The sequence below is a fragment of the Pseudorasbora parva genome, chromosome 16 (assembly GCF_024679245.1).
Source record: "Pseudorasbora parva isolate DD20220531a chromosome 16, ASM2467924v1, whole genome shotgun sequence".
NCBI lineage: Eukaryota > Metazoa > Chordata > Actinopteri > Cypriniformes > Gobionidae > Pseudorasbora > Pseudorasbora parva.
Genome location: NC_090187.1, coordinates 31,216,007 through 31,240,145, shown reverse-complemented (window position 1 = coordinate 31,240,145; position 24,139 = coordinate 31,216,007). Strand labels below are relative to the sequence as shown.

The 24,139-nt window shown below is 38.0% G+C and overlaps 1 protein-coding gene across 1 annotated transcript in view; it reads right to left on the bottom strand.

The window, feature by feature from the left end:
• Window positions 1–24,139, bottom strand: part of cdh13 (cadherin 13, H-cadherin (heart)) — a 486,341-nt gene that overhangs the window by 8,918 nt on the left and 453,284 nt on the right. The window contains exons 12-13 of the mRNA XM_067420253.1: window positions 10,373–10,606; window positions 8,115–8,333 (exon numbers count right to left, since the gene is read on the bottom strand). Coding sequence (XP_067276354.1) covers window positions 8,115–8,333; window positions 10,373–10,606 — 453 coding nt within the window. The remainder of the gene's footprint in view (window positions 1–8,114; window positions 8,334–10,372; window positions 10,607–24,139) is intronic.

The window sequence follows — 24,139 nt, the reverse complement described above, 5'->3', positions numbered from 1 at the left end:
ATAATCCTCCATAACGGTTGCTATTTATACCTCATTGTCTGTAAACTCTTGCATTAGCAAGACGATGGCAGAGACATTTGTATTACATTCCAAAGAGCTCCGTTACCAGTTAGTGGAAAATGAAACCATATCCGTCTCGGCTGGCCGGGATTGGCTCAGAATGGAACGGTTAAAGGGATAGTTCACTTTGAAATTAAATTTTGTTATGTTTTAGCTTACTTAATGGGCATCCGAGATGTAGGAGTATTTGTTTCACCAGTAGTTTCAATTTTGATCATTTTAGGTCAAACCGTTCTTGTCTGTGCCTCACATAATGCAGGTCTATGGTCACCACCTCAAAGAGCATACACAGAGAAGTCCAAATTAAACAGTCCCCCATCGTAAGTACACATTGATGGCCTAAGACACGAAACGAGCGGTTTGTGTGAGAAAACGAACAGTATTTATATCGTTTTTACCTCTTGTACACAGCAGGAAACACGCACGCGCACCCTCGGATCAGTCGGACGTAGTGGTGTACAAGAGGTAAAAACTATATAAATACTGTTCGTTTTCTCACACAAACGGCTCTTTCGTGTCTTAGGCCATCAATGTGTGCTTACGATAGGGGATTGTTTAATTTGGACTTCTCTGTGTATGCTCTTTGAGGTGGTGACCATAGACCTGCATTATGTGAGGCACAGACAAGAACGGTTTGACCTAAAATGATCAAAATTGAAACTATTGGGGAAACAAATACTCCTACATCTCGGATGCCCATGAGGTAAGCTAAAACATATCAAAAATTAATTTCAAAGCAAACTATCCCTTTAAGAAATGAGAGTGGTTTGGCTCGATTGTGGAAAAGCAGCTAGTGTTCCTTTAAGTATTATTTTGTTGCTTCAAATCAAAGTTTGCAATTGTGATTTACCTCATAGCTGCTTGGTTTGGTTCATGGCTTATTATAACTATAATTTACCTGTGATAAAAATGAATGGGAAAATTATTCCGTAACCAAAGCCACTAAAAAAGTGAACAGGACTGTTGCACGAATATTACAATCTTTTTCACTTTTGTCTCGCCCTCTATTGGTATTTGGGTCTACAACTTTTCGAACTATTATTTTACCTAAAACTTTAACACTAGTCTGGTATATCTTCAGGAAACATAGTTACAGAGAAATAGAAGAAATGCTCACACTTGGGACCAAACAACCATGCATCAGCTAGAGAGCCAGTGTTTTTATCCTGAGGGTCCGTGAAGGTAAGCTCAGAGGAGAAGACACAAACGATTTAGAAACATAACACTTCTCTTTAAAAAAAGGCTGAATGAAACGTAATTAAAACCAGTATTAACTGTTGTAGATTTTCAATGATCATCATATATCTATGTACAGACAGATCTATGTGCCCTTTTATATTTAAGATGGTCAAAATCAATGCTAACGTCCCAGTGAACCGGAAGTCGCGAGTGACTTTTCTTCAGTGCTGTGATGTATTTCCAAGTGAAACGGAATATTAAATATAGGGCAGGATTTTACCTCAGCACTCCTCCTCTCCATCTCTCACTCATAGCAGAATAACGTTTGGAGGCGAGTGGTTAAGCATTTTCAAACCTAAACCGTCAAACTGCCGTCATCTGAGAAGGAACGCCATTCCAGACCGGAAGTTACTTTTCAGATTTTTATTAAAGATTACCACGGCAAACAATTTTTTTCGGTGTATTAACTTGCACAGATTAATTGTTCACTCTAAGATCTGTAATATGTGCTAACAAAGTAAATAAGATCGTTTTTGATTTCATGAGGACTTTAAATTGATATGCAGGCATAAGCTAATTTATGTAATTCCTAAATTTTTCTGCCCATTAAGTCTTGAAAGATAATAGTAAAACAAACTTGGCTTGCTTACCACGGAGGAGGCTCGAACCTGAAGTCATTTCACCCTAAAATATCTTGAATATATTATTTTATCCTCCAAACCTTTGCATTCCACAGAAGAAAAGACATTTTGTTTTTTAAATTTTCATCTCTTTAAATGGTCCTGTGAATAATAATTATAGAAGGATTATCAAAATGCTGTTTTGCAGGTGTGACATCAGTAATTCATGTGTGTGTGTGAGGATGTGTCTCCTGTAGAGGAGACAGATGAAGCGAGTTCTGTAATCTTTCAGCCATTTCTCTCTTGCAGAGCTCCATCCTTGAGCTTCTGGGCTTATCTGCCTGTTCTCACTGCTCTCTCTCAGTGGGGGTCAGGGTTCATTAAGGTGATAAGGAAATTGAAGTCAGACACTCTCTCCCTCCCACTCGATCAGTGTGCGACATAGCGACATGGCCCCTCCTCGACTGTCTTCCTGTGCTACAGTGAAACGCATCCTTACAGGAGACATTAGTGAGCGTGTCGTGCAGTTCTAAGACCAGCAAGCATCAGCTTTGTGTCATGTCCCACAAGATATTAACACATGCAAACACTTTAAGACTGCTTGTTTCAATTCATCACTGAAACACACACACACACACACTTAATTTACAGTGGGGTCCAAACATCAGAGACTCCTAGTAAAAACATCTCGGTTACGTATGTAATCCCCGGTCCCTGAAGGAGGGAAACGGACAAGTACGTCCCGTCGCCACAGTTGCTGTACCTCTACTGAATGGCCAAGTCACTAAGTTCGGCTCCTCAGCGGAAAAGTAAAGATGCGGTGCATTCACTTCCTTATTTATACCCGCACGGAGGCAGGGCTGGCGTTTGCTATAGACGAGCTAGGCCATTGCTTAGGGCGACAATCGTGTTGGGGGTGCGAGCACCCTCTAGTGCTGCCCTTTATAGGCTTAATTCCCATTAAACATAGAATCGGAACAAGTGAAATACAACATAATGTTTATTAAACATGATAATCCTAGGGCGCCCCCTTAGACACACGTAAATTACTTATCAACCTGATTATTATATTGAATTGATGGTGATTATTGATTATTGGTTCAGGCGTTAGGTCAGGCAAGTGCTCATCACTAGCGCGTTCATCAAAAATGAGGCGTCTAAACCCATGGATGCACAGGGACGGAACAAGAGAAAGGAAGAAGAAGATCAAAAGAAACCCAGTATAGAGGTAAATCTTCTTAATCCCAGCCATTAAGTTGTCAAACTAAATAAATGTACGTAGTATTATCAATATGATCAACTAATAGCCTGTTGGACATTTCATTGCTGTCACTAGCTAGTTTTCCACATATTACTACGTATGACAAACATATCTTCACTGACAATAATCTACAATAACCTACATGGATGAAATTTAAATATAAAAAGTCCAGTACGTTATAAATGTGGATAACGTATGCATGCTAGTTATGAAAAGTACAAATGCTCTAGTCTCTTTTCATTCATTATAGATGCATAATCTAGTTCTGTTTGCTGAGTTCACAACTAGCAGGTGCATACACACTTATTATGGTGATAGTAGGCTAGTGGTGTTAGTTCTTCTGTATAGTTCCCTTTCAGGAATATACTAAAATATATATGTTTTTTTTTTTAAGAGGGTATAGTTAATCCAGTTTATGGGTCATAATTTGCTCAAGTGTCCTTACAGGTGCTTAAGAGTGTTTTTATCAATCCGAGGGGCAGGATATAGGGTTGTCTTTTAAACTCCCTCAGCACGCAATTGGATAGCGCATCAACCAACCAGAGCAACGTGAAGCTGAGCTAGTTGACAGATTAAACTTTTGCCGTATCCGGTCAGCAAAACTCGGAACTCATCTTCCTATCTCAAGAATGACTTCAGTGCCTCTCTTTGTACTTTTCTCAAAGAAAAGCTTAACTCCAAGTCTTCCAGAGTCATGGCCAAAGCCCATTCAAAAGACCGCCGTTCGCCAGCTTTGTTTACAAGTAGCACACGGAACCTTCATTATGTTAAGCCCGCCCACCGACTCCATACACGATGTGATTGGCCTGACCAGAGTTTGGTTTTTCAAGCTCGCAAGTCTATGTAGAGTTGCTACACGACACTGGCGGCAAATTAGATTTTAGCCTGTAGATTAGCTAGGGTGCGTCTAGATTTCTAGACTACTGCCTTTAATGTTTAATGCAGATCTGGAGATATTGGCTTCACAGTGCCACAAATCAAAGATGGATCTGACTTCTATCCAAACGAGGGCTTGGGCAAGGAATCTAGTAACAGAAATCCTCAGAGCAGGACGTCCCTTCTGAACAGATTTATTTTTCGTCTGTTTTCAATTTTAGAATGGCTGTATAGAGTTCCATTATGTTCCAGCCCCTCTAAAGCAGTGAATTATTAATGTTATTGCCGGGAGAAAGAGTCACCAGGGGACTGTGTGCAGGTTTGTATGGGAGATTAACTACGGGACAAACATATAATACACATCGGCACACACACACTGACAAGCTTAAGACCTGCTGTAAAGCAACCTTTAATCTGTGCATATTACTTTAAATGCTTCTATGTCTCTCTGGTGGCTGTAATAGTGGCCCTATACATGCTGTAAATCTAGCCCGATATGGATCAACTCTTAATGCAGTTCCAGGCTTTACCACAGTAAATAGATACAGGGTCACTGAAGACATTTTGGAAGAGAAGCCAATTTCCTGTCAAACATGTACAGCAAGGCATACATCATCAGAATTAAAACTGAGCTGAAGTAGCAACAAGTAAATGCTGGAAAACCTTTAAAACTGAGGGTCGAGTGTACCTTGCCAAAAAAAAAAAAAAGATTAAGCAATATCTTTAGTTTTACAGTAAACACACAAAGCTGTCTCTGCGGCAGTAAAAAACTAGATGATGCTAGTATGTAAAATTAAGCTATATTAATGTGCTTTTAAAGTATTAGTATATACTTTTGAGGTACTAATATGTACTTTTTTAGGGTAAATAAGGAAGAAAGATTGTACCTTTTTTCTGAGTACATAGTCCCTTGTTTGTCCTGAGCAGTTAAACTGGCCAATGTTTTTCAGAAAAAATCTCCAGGTCCTGCAAATTTGTGTCTTTTGTATATTTGAACCCTTTCCAGCAGCGAATATTTTTTTGAAATAAAACAATTTTCACACTGAGGTCAATTGAGGGACTCAAACACACCTATTAAAAAAAGGTTCAAACATTCACTGATGCTCCAGAAGGAAACACGTTTCATTAAGAGCCAGGGGGTAAAAACTGAAGATCAATGTAAATTGTACTTAATTTTTCTTTTCCGTGAAACATGTAAGTATATTCTGTTGCTTTTGATCCTGTTCAAAAGTTTTCACCCCAGGCTCTTAATGCATCGTGTTTCCTTCTGGAGCATCAGTAAATGTTTGAACCTTTTTTAATAGTTGTGTTTGAGTCCCACAGCTGTCCTCAGTGTGAAAAGATGGATCTCAAATTCATACTGCTGGAAAGGGTTCAAATACACGAAAGATGCTGGAAAGCGTAAGAATTTGCCCAGAGCCCCCACTCAGCTAAGACGGCAGCTTAGGGGGCACGTAAAGGGTGTATTTGTGCCTCCTAACAGACACAAAATGCAATTAAAATGTCTGTCCAATATGAACAGGTCCCTCACATGACAACGAGATGTGTTTAGCCACTTAGCCATTGTTTAAAGTCACCTAAATAGTGTTTTAGACGGCTAGCTGTATCTCGCACTGAAGTCCCATGGGAACACAGTTGTAGCTGGAAAAAAGGCAAATAGTCCAGTTGGGAAGAGTGTTGTGTGTGTAAAGCATGATTATTTTATTACTGCACATCTTTCCTCAAGCCATGTGTGCCCAAATGGAAAGATAAATCAAGTTTAAATTACCTCCACAGTGATTGCATCCGTCTTCAACCACGGAATGGCATTTTTCTTCAACAGGCCCCGCTGTGTTGTGTCTGTAAGCTAGTCATTTTTGTCAAAGCGTTTGCTGCAAATTTTCACATTCTGTTCCCACAATTCGGAAATGCACAAATGTGAACCATTTCTTCTTCCCTGTGAGCCCAATCGGATCATCATTCTTTGATGTCCGGTTCACGAACAAATCATTCTTTTTAGTGAACCGGGCGAACCAGTTCACCAAATCGGACTGAATGGTTTTAAACAGTTGGCATCTCAAATCAGCGCTGATCCCACAAGTTACTTTGGTTGCTCACTTTCTGACATGAGTGACCGTCCCTCAGAATAGAAATAAACTAATGTCTTGAATTATATGTTGTAACTCCAACCGTTCAGACATGTTTTGCTGAGTGAACCGATGAACTCACGAGCAGCTGATACTGAGCATGTGTGTGTAACTGAATTGTGCAGCAGTTCTTGGATCAGCAGGACAGAATCGAAAACCGTTGTAATACAGTTCGTGGATGGAAGGAAGGAGGCGGGAACCGGCGAACGTTCAACAAACTTTAATATACAACTAAATAAACAAAACGAAAGTAAAACCGCGGGCAGCCCCTCACGGACGACTGCCCACAAATACCCACAAAATAAAACGTGGGAAGCCCCTCACGGACGACTGCCCACACAAACATAATACAACTTAAACAAAACTCAACATAAATTCCAGGCCTGGTCCTCTCTCGTCTTCCGCAGCCCTTGCTCCTCCTTTTATGCTCCCTTCACATGGCCACGAGACGAGACCGGTGTGTCATGCAGCTGGCACTCGTTAACACTCATCACCGGCCCGCTCTCGCGGTCCCTCGCCCCGCTGCTTGTCCCACCACAACCGTTTCTTTCGGACACGTTCAATATTGAGAACCGACAAGCCGACGAACAGAGCCTCTTCATACACACAACGCTCTTCCCAACTGGACTATTTGCCTTTTTCCCGGCTACAACGGCGTTCCCACAGGACTTCAGTACAAGACTACAGCTAGCCATCTAAAACACTATTTAGGTGAATTTAAACAATGGCTAAACGCATCTCGTTGTCATGTAAGGGACCTGTTCATGTTGGACAGACATTTTAATTGCATTTTGTGTCTGTTAAGAGGCACAAAGACACCATTTACATTTATGCCCCCATAACTGCCGTTTTAGCTGAGTGGGGGCTCTGGGCATTAACTGTAATAGCTCTGTGTTGCAAGCACCAATCTGTTTTTTTTTTTTTTTTTTTTCTCTATAGACTCAAAAAGATATAACGATCAAGATAAACTTAAAAATTCGCCAGAGTTGTCCTTTAACTAATGTTAACTAATTAACCTTATTCTAAAGTGTTACTGAAATATGGATGTGTGTGTGTGTGTGTGTGAGGGAGTGTGTGAAGGTGCCACATGAGAGCAGATTGTTTTTTAGCCCTCGAGAATGTGGTACCTAAACAAACTGAATGAATGGGAATGATTCTACAAGCAGCCTGTAAACTGGACTATACACTGCAAAAAAAAAAAATGCTTTTCTTACTTCATATTTTTTGTCTGGTTTCTAGTCCAAACATCTAAAAATTCTTAAAACAAGAAGTATTTACTAGACAAGCAAAAGTAATAGTCTTCTTTTGGGAAAAAAAATAACTTTTAATAAAAAAATAAAAATAAAAAATAAAGAGAGTTTTTGCTTAAAATAGGCAAAATAATCTGCTAGTGGGGTAAATAAAATAATCTTAAAACAATATTATTTAGCTTACCCCACTGGCAATTTATTTAGCTTATTTTAAGAAAAAATATAATTTTGAGTTTTCCCCCAAAACAAGACAATCATTTTACTTGCCTAGTAAATGTCAAAAATCTTAATGTAAGAATTTTTAAAATTTTTGACTAGAAACAAGACAAAAATATTAAGGAAGAAAAGCATTTTTTTGCAGTGTGCTAATACTTACTTACTAATACAGTGTACTAATACTTCCAAAAAGGTTTAATACTAGGTTTAAATGCCCTGGGAGTCCTGCAAAAAAGTCTGTTTAGATGTGCCACTTCTGCACAGAATGGACAAGGTTCCAGGTTCAAGGATTAAGAGAATTCTGTACAATAATAAACTTTGCAGAGTTCTGCCTTTCCATATTTTGCCTATCAGGCAAAACTGTGGCTCTGGAACACTTGCAATATTTATGTGCACTTCATTAGAAACCATGAAATATGCAGCACCTCTCAAACTTAACAACTCCACATTTTAATAAATCACCTTGACTTTCTGATAAGAAAGATCAGGAGTGTGTTGTGAAGGGCTGGAGCGACCGTATACTTACAGAGCATGGAGAGCAGAACCAGGCCGAGCAGCAGCAAGAGGTTTGTTTGTACCGAGGCGGCACGGCTGCAGTCCATTCTGTTCTTCTTACAGGTGCACACCTGAACTTTCAGTTCTGTGTTGTTGGATATGGGAGGGACGCCAGAGTCAGTCAGAACCAGCGGCAGGTTGTAGTTGGCCTTTTTAAGACTGTGCAGCAACATTATCTGGGAATGAGTGTCTGAAAAACATCAGAAAACAATTGAACGTACCATTCCGCCCACTTTACATGTCAGACTGTATCTTCCCCTCCAAACTGCAAAAGATTTGGCTACAGGAGACTATAAGCCACTCGATCTCAAATAACCTCTCGTGTTCTGTCTCTGTATCAAAGCATCTGCCACTGATTCACTTCTCAAACAGCTGACAGAAGTCACAAGCCTTTCTATATTTGAGTGTGTGCTCTCAGGAGAGATGGGTAATCGAGAGTCTGCTAAGATAAACCCCAAATACACTCAGCTATTTGGTCAGCATGATAATGATACACACTGTCTGTGACAATAAAGGGATCCTTTCGCTCTCAGCAGCATGTGGCCCAGGCCTGGTTCTACGGGGGTGCTAGCAAGCTGCAAGCACCCTCAGCTGATACTGTAATAATATTGACGAAACCGATTTGGCAGATTAGCACATTTCTGTCCAGGCTCTGGAGAGCGTCAAACGCAGCTATTTACGGCGGGTTTTTGCAGCGATGAGTAATGGAGCCAATCACAGTTATAGTTGATCTCTTGAACACGATCAGTATCTCACTGCTCAAATCGCCAGAGTTTTTAGGCTATTCAGTGCTGAGTAAATGCAGGCTCACAATCCCCGTTAACAAGACACGATGTAAGCGAGAGATTTATTGTTGACAACTTCCTTTTTTCTAACAGAACTTTGTGAGATCTCGATGAAACGACAAAGCAACAGCAACATTTTAGTGATTGTGATCTTTCAAGGCTACAGTCTATAAAATTCAACGGCCAATTGCATGCTGCAAAGTTTCGGAAGTGACGTCTAAATATAAATGCCCGAGACAGAAATATACTCCTGAGACCCAGTTTTGCATTAATAGAGGACATTATTTTGGCTAATTTCTCTGACAACAAGTCTGGATATTCTTATGAAATATTATTACACATCTTTTTACATTACATATTGTCCCAAAAACACATGAATATGCTAATTAGATAGTGTATAGAAGGATTGCATAGAATGGGAAAGGCATATCAGCCATGTTCACACATATTGCATAAAATGTATATATAAGTAAAATGGTATATCAAATTATTCTGTTATATCTTTCATAACATTAAGAATCATCTTTATACAAAGTTTGGATAAAAAAAGCATACAAACTGACTAGTGAATGAAAAAAAAAATCCCATTGTTTTTGTCTATTCATGTCTTAGTTTTCTCAATAAATGTGTTCTGCTGTCCTTTACAGAGCAGAGAATATAGGATATAACATTTTAAATATCCATTATTTTTATGTTCCAAACAAAGTAATGACCGGAAAAAAATCTAAATTCACAAAACCTTTTTCTTTTTTCAGTTTTTTTAGGAAGATTACATATTAAACTTATAGTAATGCATTAAAGCAATGTAAAGGCAGACTAATATTAATAGACACACATTTGTAGCAAAACATATTTTTGAAATTCAGTGAATACTTAATAAGTAATCATACATTTCTGCCATTGCTTATATCTGCACTTTACTAGCGCACCCTCAGTGATATGATTCTGTAACCGGGCCTAATGTGGATCATTTCAACTTTTATACTGACTTGTTAGAGCTAGTTTGGTGCTGGTATAGCTGGTAGACTGCCACAATAATGCTTATCACTATAGGGATGGCAGGTTTCAAGAATAATCTCGGTAAATTCAAAAGTTCCGCCTGATTTAAAGCGGCACTCCATTACGTTTAAAAATGTTCACGGGTGATGTGTCATTACAATTAACAATCAATCAAATGTGTTCAATGTTTGTAGTGAAAATAATATATTTACACAGTATAGTAATTGATGCCTGTATATGCAGTGTTTTCACAATCTAATTACATTATTACTAAATGCATTTGTGCTGGAATGGATTAATCAACAAAAAAACAATTATGCTTAACTATATTAAGATAAACTATTCTTTTAGTAAGAACACCTTGTATATTTAGCTGTAGAAATAGCTGGTATGTATATAACCATGGGTGAGTGCCTGTTCCTGTCCCATCTGAGAATTAACTTACCATTGATCCTGGAGATCTTCCATGTTTTCTCCAGCCCTGGCTGTTTGCCAAGCTCGATCTTGAAAGGATCTGTATTAGGATGAATGTCCTTGTCTCGTCCCCCGATCACCACCACATTTATGTCTTTAGCGTCCTCACACACTCGGGCCACCGAGGGGAAGACGTATGGAGCGTTGTCGTTCTCGTCCTCCAGAGTGATTATCAATGTACCTGTTCCCGTGGCGGGTGGATTGCCTAGTAAAACAGAATATGTAACAAAAAAAGTCTAGTTATTTTAGTCTAGTTTTATATTTTTAATAAGCTTTTATTCGTTATCTTTTTAGTTTTCATTTTAATTTAGATTTTATGTTTTTATTATTATACATTTTACTGTGCTTTTGTCTTTTTTTAAGGGGTCATGGTAATATAAGAATATCATGTAAGTCTCAGAGCTTGAAAAATTCCTTGTTATTCGAAGAAAACCTTTCAATGACAGCTGGCTCAGCAAAAAAATGATCTTGCTTATGTGCATCCCTGTGACGTTGGAGTGCAGTGAAATGTCGCCTCAAAACGTAAACCTAATTCTGTAGCCCCGCCCACCGACTCGTGCATGTAATGACATGCTAGATAAATAACACAGGCCTACGTGGAGCTAGCCGGATTAAACTTCCAAGCAGTAAGCTTCCTTCGGATTCCAAAATTAGCCTTGCATGGTTGAACTTTATTTTGAATGAAGTTCCAGCTCACGTGGGCAAAGACGCTGCATTTGTTCGCTTCATTTCACCGGATTCGTTTGTAATCAAGAGAGTGGATTAGCAAACAGGATGAGCTTAAAAAAAACGATGCTGTGACTTCTGGATCAGACAGTAATGATGCAATACTTATGCAAGTAATAAAATATATATATATTGCTATTTTATTTTATTTTGGAGGCAGTGTAATAAGCTTTTATTTGTTAATTTTTAGTTTTCATTTAATAATTTTTGTCTTTTTTTTAATGTTGCTATTTATTAATTTTTTTAGTTTAAGCAACTTTATAGTCTCAGCCTCAGGCATCATGCCCACGGACAGTTGGCTGATATGGCACACTTCAAGAGTTTCATCTGATCAAGACTCATCATCCCATTGCTTGAATTCTACAGGATGTCCGCGAGATGTGTTGCGTTCTTTAAAGGTCCACCTAGAAACAAATGCCTTGTCGCCGAACCCCCTCATGAAAGAAGAACGCTGTCGTGTTTACAACTATGACAACGAGCGCTAAATGGTGGATTTTCAAAAGTATGGGAATTTTGCAAAAAGTTCTTGAATTAATAATGTATAGAAGCACACCGGAATCTTAGTACTTCATCTTAAACTTGTTTATTTCCAAAGTAACATTTCTCATTTTCGTTTACCTTTTGAAGTTAAAGTTGTTCATCTAATATTAATAATGTATTTTATTTTAGCTTAGCCAATTAACAAAACTAATTTCCAGTATTTTTAGATTTAGTTAAGAGTAATAACACTGGGTGGGGCTTTATCCATCAATAAATGGATGAAGGGAGGGGGAAGTGGGAAATAAGATATTATGAAGATAAACATTCGTTTTTTCATCAGCCACACTGATTGTATTTCTCAGAATTTGACTATTTCTTTGACTGTTCACCTTTAACTTTAATACCACATTTATCTTTAGATATTCTGAAAAAGAAACTTCTATAAAAACCAGCAGAGAGCATTAAGAAAATAAAAAGGGTCAAATTTGATGTTCACTACCACATAAAAGTCCTTCTCCAGTCTAAAGCTGTCTGGCTTCATAGGCCAAATCGATAGTTTTCTTTTAAATGCACAGGAGGATTGCGCTTAACACTGATCACTGCGATCAAAGCACCAGCATCTCACACCCAACCGACTGTTACTGTAAAGCAAAGTGGGTTAAAGACTTTTCACCAAAGGTCAGACGGGATGTAGAAACACAGACATCAGCAATCAATGTCTAAACAGAAGGAAAAACGACACCAAATCAAAACATTCAGTTTCTGACTTGGGAGTAACCGAAATGATCTTGATTTAAAAGAAGCCTAGTTTTGTATCAGATAGCACTTTATTGAACATAGCACAGAAAAAAAAAAGCATTATTCAAGGCTTTTGAAATATTCTGTTTCGGAGAGATTAGTAGTTATTGCAGGACTGCATAATTACAAACAGCCCTGGAGGTCACTCGCAATTAACACCCGATGACAGGATCAGTAATTACAGTGTGATTTTGTCCTCACGTTCCCAGGAACACTCAGGCCTCAAAGGGAAGAAGAAAAGACACGGTGTCAAAACATGAGAACAAGTAATGTCTCGCTAGAAAAAAAGAAAATCAGGTTTGTTCCAATTGCGTCTCTACACCTGCAGAACAGCATTTAGAGGCAGAACAATGGCGTTCTTGCTGTGTTTTATTGATTTTCTGCTCAAAAAGATTGTCAAGTACGTAACAAGACCTTTCACAAGACGAAAAGGAACGCGTATCCATGGACAAAAGCAAACTGTCTTGCCTAACACCAAAAGCGGCAGACTTCTCGAAATATGCTTCACAGAAGCAAACACGTCCCGCCATGAGCGATAACAGCAATCTGATTTATAAATCATGAACTCTTTAAAAATTTAGACGTGGCTTGAGTGTGCATTAGTAAATACGCCCGTTGCTTCACATTCAACACCAGTGAACAAACCAATGACTGAAAGATGGCAAAGGTCAGGGCAACTATTACATATATACAGCCAGCTGTTTTAGTGTATGGTAGAGAATTGATATGCTCATAACAACCCCTATTGACCGCTTTCTGACCTGAACAACAGCTAAAAACACAAGATATGGATCACATAAAAATCCCAGAGGCATGCAGGGGTGACTCTAGAATATTCAGGGGGGCTTGGGCACCTACCAGAGCATGAGCTGATATGGTTCAGAGTAATATTTCTGGCCTCAAGTGCAAGAGGTTGCGAGCTGAAATCTTCCGCAACAACTTTTTTATAAATATACATGAAAATAGCCTCTGTTTGTCTGTAGATCAGTCACGGGGACGTATCTGGTAGCATGTTTATTGTGTTATTCCACTGGAACGGAGAGCCTTCGGATGAGAGATCACATCTGTGACTCATATAGACACTAAAATGCATTCATATTTAATGCACCACACTGCTACATGCTCAAGTGAGGTTTATACATAAAGGCAAATGCAATAAAGTTAAGACGTCACACAAAAACACACTATAGTTTATATTAATATACTGGGCCTCTCTCTCACACACACATTTTGGTTGATATTATAAAAATGCATCTGAATCTTAGAAGATGAAAAGCAAACACTTCCAACCTTTCTGAATGCTAACGGCAATATGAGAACTTGCTGCATTGCGATTAGTTTTGGTCTGGTGAAGACAAACATTCCACACACCGCTGCTGACCTCCATTATTTTCTCCCCAAAGACTATGGAAGTATTTGCACATGGGAATGATATTGAGACTAAGTCGTCGTCATCATCATCATCATCAGCATAATTATCATCATCATCACTTGGCTATGCACTAGTAGGGTCTGCCCGCTGGGAGGGTTGCGTAGGAGCGTGGCTGGGAGGACTAGCCTAGAAATCTAGACGCACCCTAGCGGCAGCAAATTTAATCTGCCCACAAGTGTCGTCTAGGAACTCTCAATGCCCTTCTGAGCTGTATTCCTCACAATCTGGACGGGCCAATCACGTCGTGTATAGAGTCGGACGGGGCCATAATGACGACGGGCGAGTTGCGTTTGTGTGCTCTAGTAAACACAGAAACTGGCGAACTGCGGTCTTTCGAATCAGCTTTGACCGCGACTCTGGAAGACTTGGAGTTAAGCTTTTCTCTGAGAAAAGAACAAAGAACGGCACTGAAGTCATTCTTAAAAAGGGAAGATGTGTTCGGAGTTAAGCAGACCGGATACGGTGAATGTTTAATCTATCAGCGAGCTCTGCTTCACCTTCGTTGCTCTGGTTGGTTGTAGCGCTATCCTATCGCGTGCAGAGGGAGTTTGAAAGACAACCGTTTATCCCGCCCCTCGGATTGAACCCTGTCTATGGTGAGTTTCCAGACCAAACATCTTGATGTGGGTCTGGCTTGTCAGGCTATGGGAGGACTTCAATGCCGACAAACAAAAATGTACTAACACATCTATCCTGTCCCAGGACCAGATTTTTTGTGAATGATTCAATGACTCACTCATAAACACTTAACTTGTTTCATTACTGAATAAATCAGTGTTTTTGAACAAAGCTCTTCAATGAGTGATTGAATGACAGTTACTTTGGGGACACTAAAATAAATATATATTTTATATATATTTATAAATATATAACTAAATATACAAATACAATTAATTAATTGGGTCTTATTTAATTCTATTAACTATAATACTGATCTGCCAACATTGTCGCTCTATGATAAATTAAAATAAGCTGATAACATCACTGTTTTCTCCAGAATGACTGTACAGCCAAATCAAATTTTGTTGCAATATTGTCCTGTTTTAGCCTGACAAGCCAGACCCACATCAAGATGTTTGGTCTGGAAACTCACCATTGACAGCTCAAAACGAAAGTCTTCCAGAGTCACGGTCAAAGCTGATTTGAAAGACCGCCGTTTGCCAGTTTCTGTGTTTACTAGAAGCACGCAAGCGCAACTCTGCCGTCATTATGTTAAGCCACGCCCATCGACTCTTGGGTATTGCTCAGAAGGGTATTGAGAGTTGTTAGACGACACTCACGGCAGATTAGATTTGCTGCCGCTAGGGTGCGTCTAGATTTCTAGGCTAGTCCTGTTTAACACTGTGAAGCTGCTTTGAAACAATTGTCATTGTAAAAGCGCTACATAAATAAAGTTGATTGATTGATTGATTGATTGATTGATTGAAAAGGTGATTTATTCTATTTTGATTAATTCAGTAGACATCAGTGTTTATATCTGAAGTATACACTTTATCCTATTACTTCTGTGATAATATGCTTTATTGTAAGACAGAAATAATGATTCTGTAAGATCGACAAGACTGTTTATGACGCTGTTTAACTTGTCAACTGCACTTGTCAAAGGTTAAGACAGACCCAAATCGCTGTCATTTAAGAATAAGATTGCATGGGTAATCACAATCGTTTAACGATTAACCGTGTAGCTCTACTTAAATCCTATTCATTTCCAGTGATGGGAATAACAGCGTTATAGATAAGCGGCGTAACTAACGGCACATATTTTTCCAGTAATGAGTAATCAAACGAATTACTGTTTCCCCCATTACAACGCCGTTACCGTTACTGAGAATAAAATGCGGCGTTACTATAATTGAGCTCACTGGAGCGGCTTTCATCCGAACAGGCTGACTTTCATCTCTCTGTCAGCAGACCTGCAGCTGTGTGAGTGCGTGAGTGCGCGCATGCGACCAGTGATCAGGTCCAGGAGTCAGAGCGATGGCATGTCCAATGACTTCAAAGTTAACTTTTGCAAACTTATGCCCAGGAAGAGTCTGTCCGTGGCGGTGAACGCAAAAGATAACGTGAGCTCCGCTTCCAAAGGAGGAGACAGAGCCACAACATTAAAGACACCAAAACTAGGTTTCTCTTCACCGCAAACTCTTATCACCCAGACAGAATTGAACAAAATAATATCTTTAGTCGAGGACATGCTGCCATTGTCGGCAGTTGAGTCGGATTCTTTCTGGGCAATCATTTCAAAAATACCCGCGAGAGAGTGGGTAACCCGCCATGCAAACAAGACTTGAGAGCACTTCTTGTTAAACTATTTACTTTTGTGAGGAAAAAAATACTTCAAGCAGGCTACAGTATGTCTACCAGTTGTGAAGTTGTGTGACAGTTTTAGAATTTTAATGTGCACTACAAAGAGTCTAGGCTATGTAAGTTAGTCTAATATATTTGTATTATTATTATTTTCTATTTTTGGTATACTTTTCTTAAGGAGCATCATTTATTTTTAGATTTATTTGATGGCCAGTTAGGGTCTGTGCAATAAATATTACAGTTCTAAACAATCTATTTTGTTTTATTGTTCCACTATATTACTGATATTTACAATAATGTATTGAATTTGATAGATGTGTCTCTCACATTGTCCCACAGCAACATTAAAATAGTGTAGATTAGTGTACAATGTTTTATAATAATAATTTATTCTATTTAGTGTCCATTTCATTCATTTAATATTGGCGGCATCCAAGTTATCTTACATATTTGAACATTTTAAAAAAGTGTAACACGTAACTTGACCAACACTGGCAATAAATATCGAAAATTATTGACAAGTACAAACACTTGTCTGTTCTACTCATTTCAACTGACTTTTAGATTTTCAACTGTTTTTTTTTTTTTTTTTTTTTTTTTTTTTTACAGTAACGCAAATAGTTACTTTCCCTGGTAATAAGTTACTTTTATTATAGAGTAATTTACTTTTTGGAACAAGTAGTGAGTAACTATAACCAATTACTTTTTAAAGTAACGTTCCCAACACTGTTCATTGCAATGCATTAGTATGCATTTAGCAGACACTTTTATCCAAAGCGACTTACAATTGAGGAATACAGTAAGCAATCCATCATGAAGAGGCGAAGAAACACAAAAAGTGCCCGAAATATCAAGTTTTGGACATTACTCAGTGCAGCACAAGCAAGAGGAATAGAGGAAAAGTGGAATGTATCCTCCCACTAGTACGTAATACGCTAAGCAATACAGCTAAACTGAGTATTCACAAAAACACTTACAGCTCGTGATTCTTCACTGTCCAGACTTTTCCAAATTCCTTTTGTTTTCATTTTTGAAAATATAGATAGTTATAATTCCTCTTTTTGTTTAGCTTTAAATGTTGTTTTATTGTTCTTTCATGGAAATAAATGCCACTTGGTTGGAACTTTTCTACCTAATGGAATGACATTCACACATTTTAAAATGTGAGCAAATGAGGTATTGAGCAACTAGAACAAAGTTCTTCAATTCTGCTCCTAGAAAATACATCATGCTGTTAAATCGTATCAGTCAGGCTTTGCGAAGCTTTCCTATGTGTGCTGTGGGATTCAGGGAAGACATATGAATGAGGGAATGCAAATCTTCCCCATTTAAACAAGCACGGCTGCTGTATGTGGTGAGAAAACATAAACGCTGTTTGTCTTCACTGAGAAAAAACACATTCCCTCGCTTGATTGCTCTATAGTCTTTACCATCTTCATCAGCATCCTCATCATCATTATCATCATTGGCAGTGCTAGAGCTCCCTCCTCCTCTAACTCACATTGAAGGTCTATTACACACATTTAGATGCACCATAAAGTGTTCTAGAAATGAGCAGTAGCGCTTCATGTTGCAGTTTATCACTTAATAACTTTTATCTTAGAAACCGGCGACCCCTGTAACATCAGTATTGATTAAGGTAAACGTGAGCGGAAATATACAGCACACTTCATGAGTAGTTGAGTACACACTGCTTTGTTTAACATGCAGCCCTGACATAAAAGATATTCATGAGACAAGGATAAGAAAGGGTTGTTTGCATAAATATGTCTATTACATATGCAGCATGTAATGGGACTGGATGTTTTGGATGCTGTCTTCGTTCCCGTCCATAATGAGAGTGATTTATTTTCTTCTTTGTCATGGTGTTCTGATATATACAGGCTCATATCTTGTCTGACTTCGCTGAGATCCAATTCCCTCTTCTCTAAACTTCTTCCTAATGCATCGCTAAACATTGCTGATATGGAAGAGATAGTTTTTCAGCCTCACAGCTGTTCGTGAGCAGATTCGCAATCAAATGCAAAACTGTTCTTTGTCTTTTCCCTCTTCATTAAAAACCCTTTTTATTTTTATTTTATTTTATAGCTGTGAAAACTATTCCAATTTAATGGCAAGCAAAAACAAAAAACAAAAAAAAGTGTGCACTGTAAATATATATTTTACATATTGCAAAAGTCCCAGGGACTTTTCACGTTACGAGTGAAGACAAAGAAAAAACAAGGTAGGCTAAATATTATGTGTAAGCACTATTTGAAGACTTCAGTCAAATATCAGTCAATTAGTCATTCTGACGTTTTTCTTTAAAATAAGATTTTTTTGTCACGCTCTTATGTATCGGTTTCTTCCTAAGTAGGCGTACTTCTGAATGGGCTGATGCTGGGATTTAATGTGTTTGAAGTGAAAGTATTTCATGAAGTTATACTATATGCGGATAAGCTTTGTATAGGCTTCTATTGGCTTTTGCATATGAACTCTTCATTTGTATTGTGTCCTATTTATAATCAAATGATGCAAAAAGAGAAAAAATAATAATTGCATGTATTTAGGATACAGTAGCAGAAAAATGACAACAACAACAACAAAAATCATTCACGTTATCAGCAATACAATATCCGGTGATGCTTATAAACTATTGAAAATAAGTTTAAACTGTAAAAAGTCCACAAATACCAATTGCTGAAGAAACACCCAGAAAAAAACAATTTCTGAAATGTACCATCCTTGTTAAGGTAAAGTTTGAATGTTGTGTTGGGGAATGATGCCGTTGGTTGCATTAATGATTTTGTGACAGTGCAGGACCCTATCTCATCCCCTCAGACCCAAAAGACAGACAATTGGTTCAGTGGCTTACTTTATTTTTGTACTGACCCACTGGCCCATAGTGCCTGTTCCACCTGATGCTTTTCTGCAAGACGGACCAATTGACTACAGCAGTTTGGGTCACTGTGATACAGTCTGTTTATGTTCTCTCTCCTCTCTTCTCTCTCTCTCCTCTCTCTCTCTCTCTCTCTCTCTCCTCTCTCTCTCTCTCTCTCTCTCTCTCTCTCTCTCTCTCTCTCTCTCTCTCTCTCCTCTCTCTCTCTCTCTCTCTCTCTCTCTCTCTCTCTCTCTCTCTCTCTCTCTCTCTCTCTCTCTCTCTCTCTCAGACCTATACTTTTTTAATAGCATGGCATCAGTGGCAAAACCTTACATGTATAACACGTGTTGAAGTCACAATTTCAATCCATAGACAAAAGGCACTCCCTATACACTAACACTTCTCTTAATACATACAATCAAACCAAAATGTATTCAGACATTATCGCAATTTATTCACTAAAGTTTAGAAAATGGTAATAAAATATGACAAGAGCTCAGAGCTTTATCTTGATAATGTCAGATAACTTTGATAAAAAGGTATGTAATGGATTACAATCAACCAATCAGTTGTCATTTGTTCAATTTAAGTATACGATTAGATAATACCAATTTATGTCAACCAATTACCATGCAATGCTTAATTTTGTTCAGTCTGTGGTGTAAAAGGTCATTTTAGCAATTGCAGAAACAGCTGAATAATTTTGTCTCCCATATTTTAATAAATTGCATTGGTAGTCCACTGTATGAAGACTTTTTGGGTATATGTCACAGTTCACTTTATTTTGCTATCCTCACTTACATTAATGAACTATTGTGTCCTTCACCCTCTAGTAAAATTATATTTAGTGTCTGAATATTTTTGGATTTAACTGTACATACATGCATACATAAAGCTGCAAGTAGTACTAAAGTGGCAGAGCACAAAAAAAAGCCTCACTAAGTTGTGCAAACAAAATGTGACAAACTCTCTAGGACGAGTTCGAAAATTTAGGATTTTCGGAGAAGTAAAAATAAATCAAGAATGATGGAAAGTTACGTCATAGCACTTGCATCATCTTGAGCTAAGGAATCAAAGGATTTTTATTTTATTTTTATATGTTTTTTATTTAAATATAATGAGTTACTGTTCAAAAGTTATTAGTACACGTAAAAGCAATTTTGGGCAGTTGGTGGCGCAAGAGGAATTGACATAGAGACTACTGTGATCATTGTTCAGACTCCTCTATCTCTGTGCTAAATTTCATAACTTTACACCACATTGTTCTACGGGGTTGCGCTGTTCCTCATTTGTATGTTGCTTTAGATAAAATCACCTGCTAAACTTCTGAAGGTAAATGCAGTAAAGTAACATGGTGGCCAAAATGATTAGAAGTCGTCTTATTGATTCTGGACAATGACCCGAAACATTCTTCTAACTATTGCTGGAACTAGCTGCGACGGAAGGAATGTGCTAGAACACTGAAAATGATGGACTGGCCCCCTCAAAGTCTGGACCTTCACCCCATCGAGCACAATCGGGGAAAATAAACTGGACAGATCCATTGTGCATTCAAAGGAAAGCCTTTGGCTTCAGTTGCAGAAGGCATGGGATAACGTTAGTGTTGAAGTTCTCAGAGAAAATATATTGACACTATGCCAGAGACATGTGCTGCTGTAATAGCTGCAAAAAGTGGAATTACCAAATATTATAGTTAAAAGTGGATAAAAACAGTACGACTCACTTCATCTGATATGTGATGCTCAACCATCTGCAGGTTTCATGAACATTATGAAATGAAAACGTGTTTTGGAGGCAAAAAAAGGTAAATATTTTCAGATCTGTCAGGTCTTCTACTCATTTTGGCCTTAAGCTTAGAAATCTGAGGAAACACTCTTAACTCAAAGCAAAGCAAATTTGAAAACCAATCAGAATATCTACATTTGCATTTATGCATTTGGTTAGACTTTTTATCTAAAGGAACTTGCATTGCACTCAAGGTATACATTTGATCATTTTGTGCATTCCCCGGAAATCCATGACCTTTGGCTTTGTTATTGCCACGCTCTACAGCAATTTCTACCTAACTGCAGTAACCATCTGTGTCAGGTGGCCGCACCCCTGAGCGCCACTGTCTGCACTCCCTTTGGAAATCATTGCACTTCAGTTAAACTCTGCTCAACTCTGTCGCATTGCCTTAAGGCACTTTTGCATCATGCACCTCAAATCACCAGCTCTAACTGAAAATGAATGATTTCCGGTCATTTTTGGCAACTCCATCAATGCTAAAGCTTAGCAATGGCTAGCGGCAAAGTATAATAATAAATAAAAAAATCACAGATTTTGATTATTAAAGTTGCTGAAGTATTTGAGCAATTGTCAATAAATCTCCAAAAACTATTAAAAAAAAAAACCATGACAAAACAGAGTTGAGATTCAGGACGTGAATGGGGATGTGATCGGGAGGGTTTTTGAGTCATAAGGAAATGCACAGTGGGGGTGTGAAGTCTGCGGTTGTTCACTGCAGTGGCCACGCAGTGAGACAGACTTCGAGAGGACACACAGGACTCGAGCAGATGGCTCTTTTCACACACTGATTTAGCATGCTGAGATTTTTAAGCTTCAGTGCAAAGACCTATAGGAATAAAACAACTTATACACATGCACTGTAACAGCACATTAACTTTCTAAAAGATGCATATTAAGCTTGTTCAATTAATCAACGCTTCTAAATGTTATCTTTTGAGACGCAGAGAAGTCTCAAAATAGTTTAGACACTTAAGAAAACTTTAGAATTCACACTAAATGTCTCAAGTGATCTTAAGGTGATTTTTAGTGGATCATAATGTTATCAAATGGATTTCACTAAATTTGACGACCACTAAATGACACACACACTTGGATTTTCATGTTTTATGGGGACATTCCATAGACAAAATTTCAAACTGTACAAACTGTATATTCTGTCCCCTACATTTTTTATTTGTTTTATTTTTTGTGTTGTAAATATAATTTATTCTGAAGCAATATTCTCCCCAGTGTTCAATCAGCTTTGGCATATTGAAATCTGAATATTTGTGATATAGTTACCTTTTTTTAAAGGGCATTTCCCCCCTAATCTTTATATTATATTCTTAAATTTGATCTACACATTTAATTAAAATAAGACACTATAGGGCTGTTACCAATCAAATTATATAATTAACACTGAAAAACTACAGTTGCATTAAATAATGTTATGAGCTTTGTATTTTTGGATAAATAAGACATTTAAAAAAAGTATGTTTAAACATGAAACTAAAGGCAGTAGGCAAGTCTTAATGAGTGAGTCATTCATTCAAATGATTCATTCAAACTGCTAATTCATTCAAAAATGAGGCAGTCGTTTACTTTGATTCAACCCATTCATTCAAACACTGAATCATTCAGTAACACGCACTGTTGCTGTGAGTTGCGTTATGGTGCTGCTGTTTGGAACTTTGTTGCTTAGAATCTTTGTTTGGAACTATTTTCACTGCTGAAACAGAACAAAAACACTCAAATGTAACATCTAAAATGTAAGTAACCTAATGTTAATGTGTTTATGGAACTGTCATATGAAATGTCGTTTTCAGTCGTGATGGTTTTCAGGAAAACACTTGTTCGGTCGAGTGATGTTGTTTAATTGTATCCTATGTTATAAATATAAAAACAACATTTTGAATGTTTAGCACAGTTTCTCAGTTTGATCGACGCTCGTGTTGTGATTTCTCCTCGAGAGGCTGTGCGAGCGTCAACAGCGTGACTTAAACTGTAATCGTCAGTTTAATAGATATGTGATTTTGTCTATATCGTGAATATAAGACAACCCCCCATTTTTCAGTCTATTATAAGGACACAAAACCTTGTCTTATATTCGGGTATATACGGTATTATTAAAAATACTTAAATGTAAAGTTGAATTTTCAGCATCCATTAATTCAGTCTTCAGTGTCACATGATCATTCAGGAACAACACTGTCTCACTCCCAACTCGTCACATATTGACGCTTGGTCAGGACCCCTCTGCATTAATTTTTAACGCACGGGGTATCACACAAATCAATCGTTTGTACTTGGAACACTAGGAATATGTGTACTTTTTGAATAAATTGTGTATGCAGTCATATCTGTCTGTTATATCCTGTGTCTTATATCACATAATACACATATTGGTTGGTTTAGGGATGTGATGGGGTTTGTTTACATGTTAAAACGTGTCTAACTAGCGTAAATAAAAATAAATGCAAATAAAAATATACTCCAACATGTCATAATGGCAAAATCATAACCCACTATAGAATTTCATCATGATGATATGCCCAACGTGTCTGTGTATGATGCCAAAGGTTTCTCATTGAAATGAATGGAGCACCCTGCCTGTCGAAAAATAAATGCTAAAGGGGTACCATGGGTGTTAAAATGTGACCAAGCTCAATATGTGACAAGTTGGGAGTGAGACAGTGTTGTCAGAAATCATTCTAATTTGCTGATTGGTGTTAAAGAAAGATTTATTATTACCAGTTGTGCTGCTTTGAAGTAAAACAACAGCAACAAACTACTTGTTTTGTAAAATTGTGCTGGTGCCTTATTTCTTTGAGTAAATAAAATCTCACAAGGGAGGGAGGTTATTTTCAAATGCCTTATAAATACTGCACAACTTCACAGGGAAAAGCCTATTGAAAAACAATTAAAATGAGCAAAAACATGCATTTAATTTACAAAAGAGGAATCTGACATGCTCTCCTTCCAGCAACCTCTGATTTCTCAATCAGCACTAGAGGGACTGTATAGAGATCCAACACATGGCCGCATATAGCAGTGGACACTCAGTCAACTTAACAAGGGAGAAAATTGATCTGCAATTAAAGTTAGGCCCTCTTGCTTCACGGGAAGCTCAGCTGGAACCTGACAATGAGTAGCCGATTAAACCTGCAAGTCCCTCTAGAACAAAAGCCTCTGATTAGCCTCATGGGTTCTCTTTAATGAGAAACCTGGAGTGAAGGAACTCTCTAACTCTGCTTTGACAATGCCTAGACCATCCTTTCATCAGTATATAATATTGAATCGAGACCTGACATCATTCTTTATGTCACAGTCCCCTTTAATTTGAAGAGAGGATGCGTGATTAAGCTCCATTT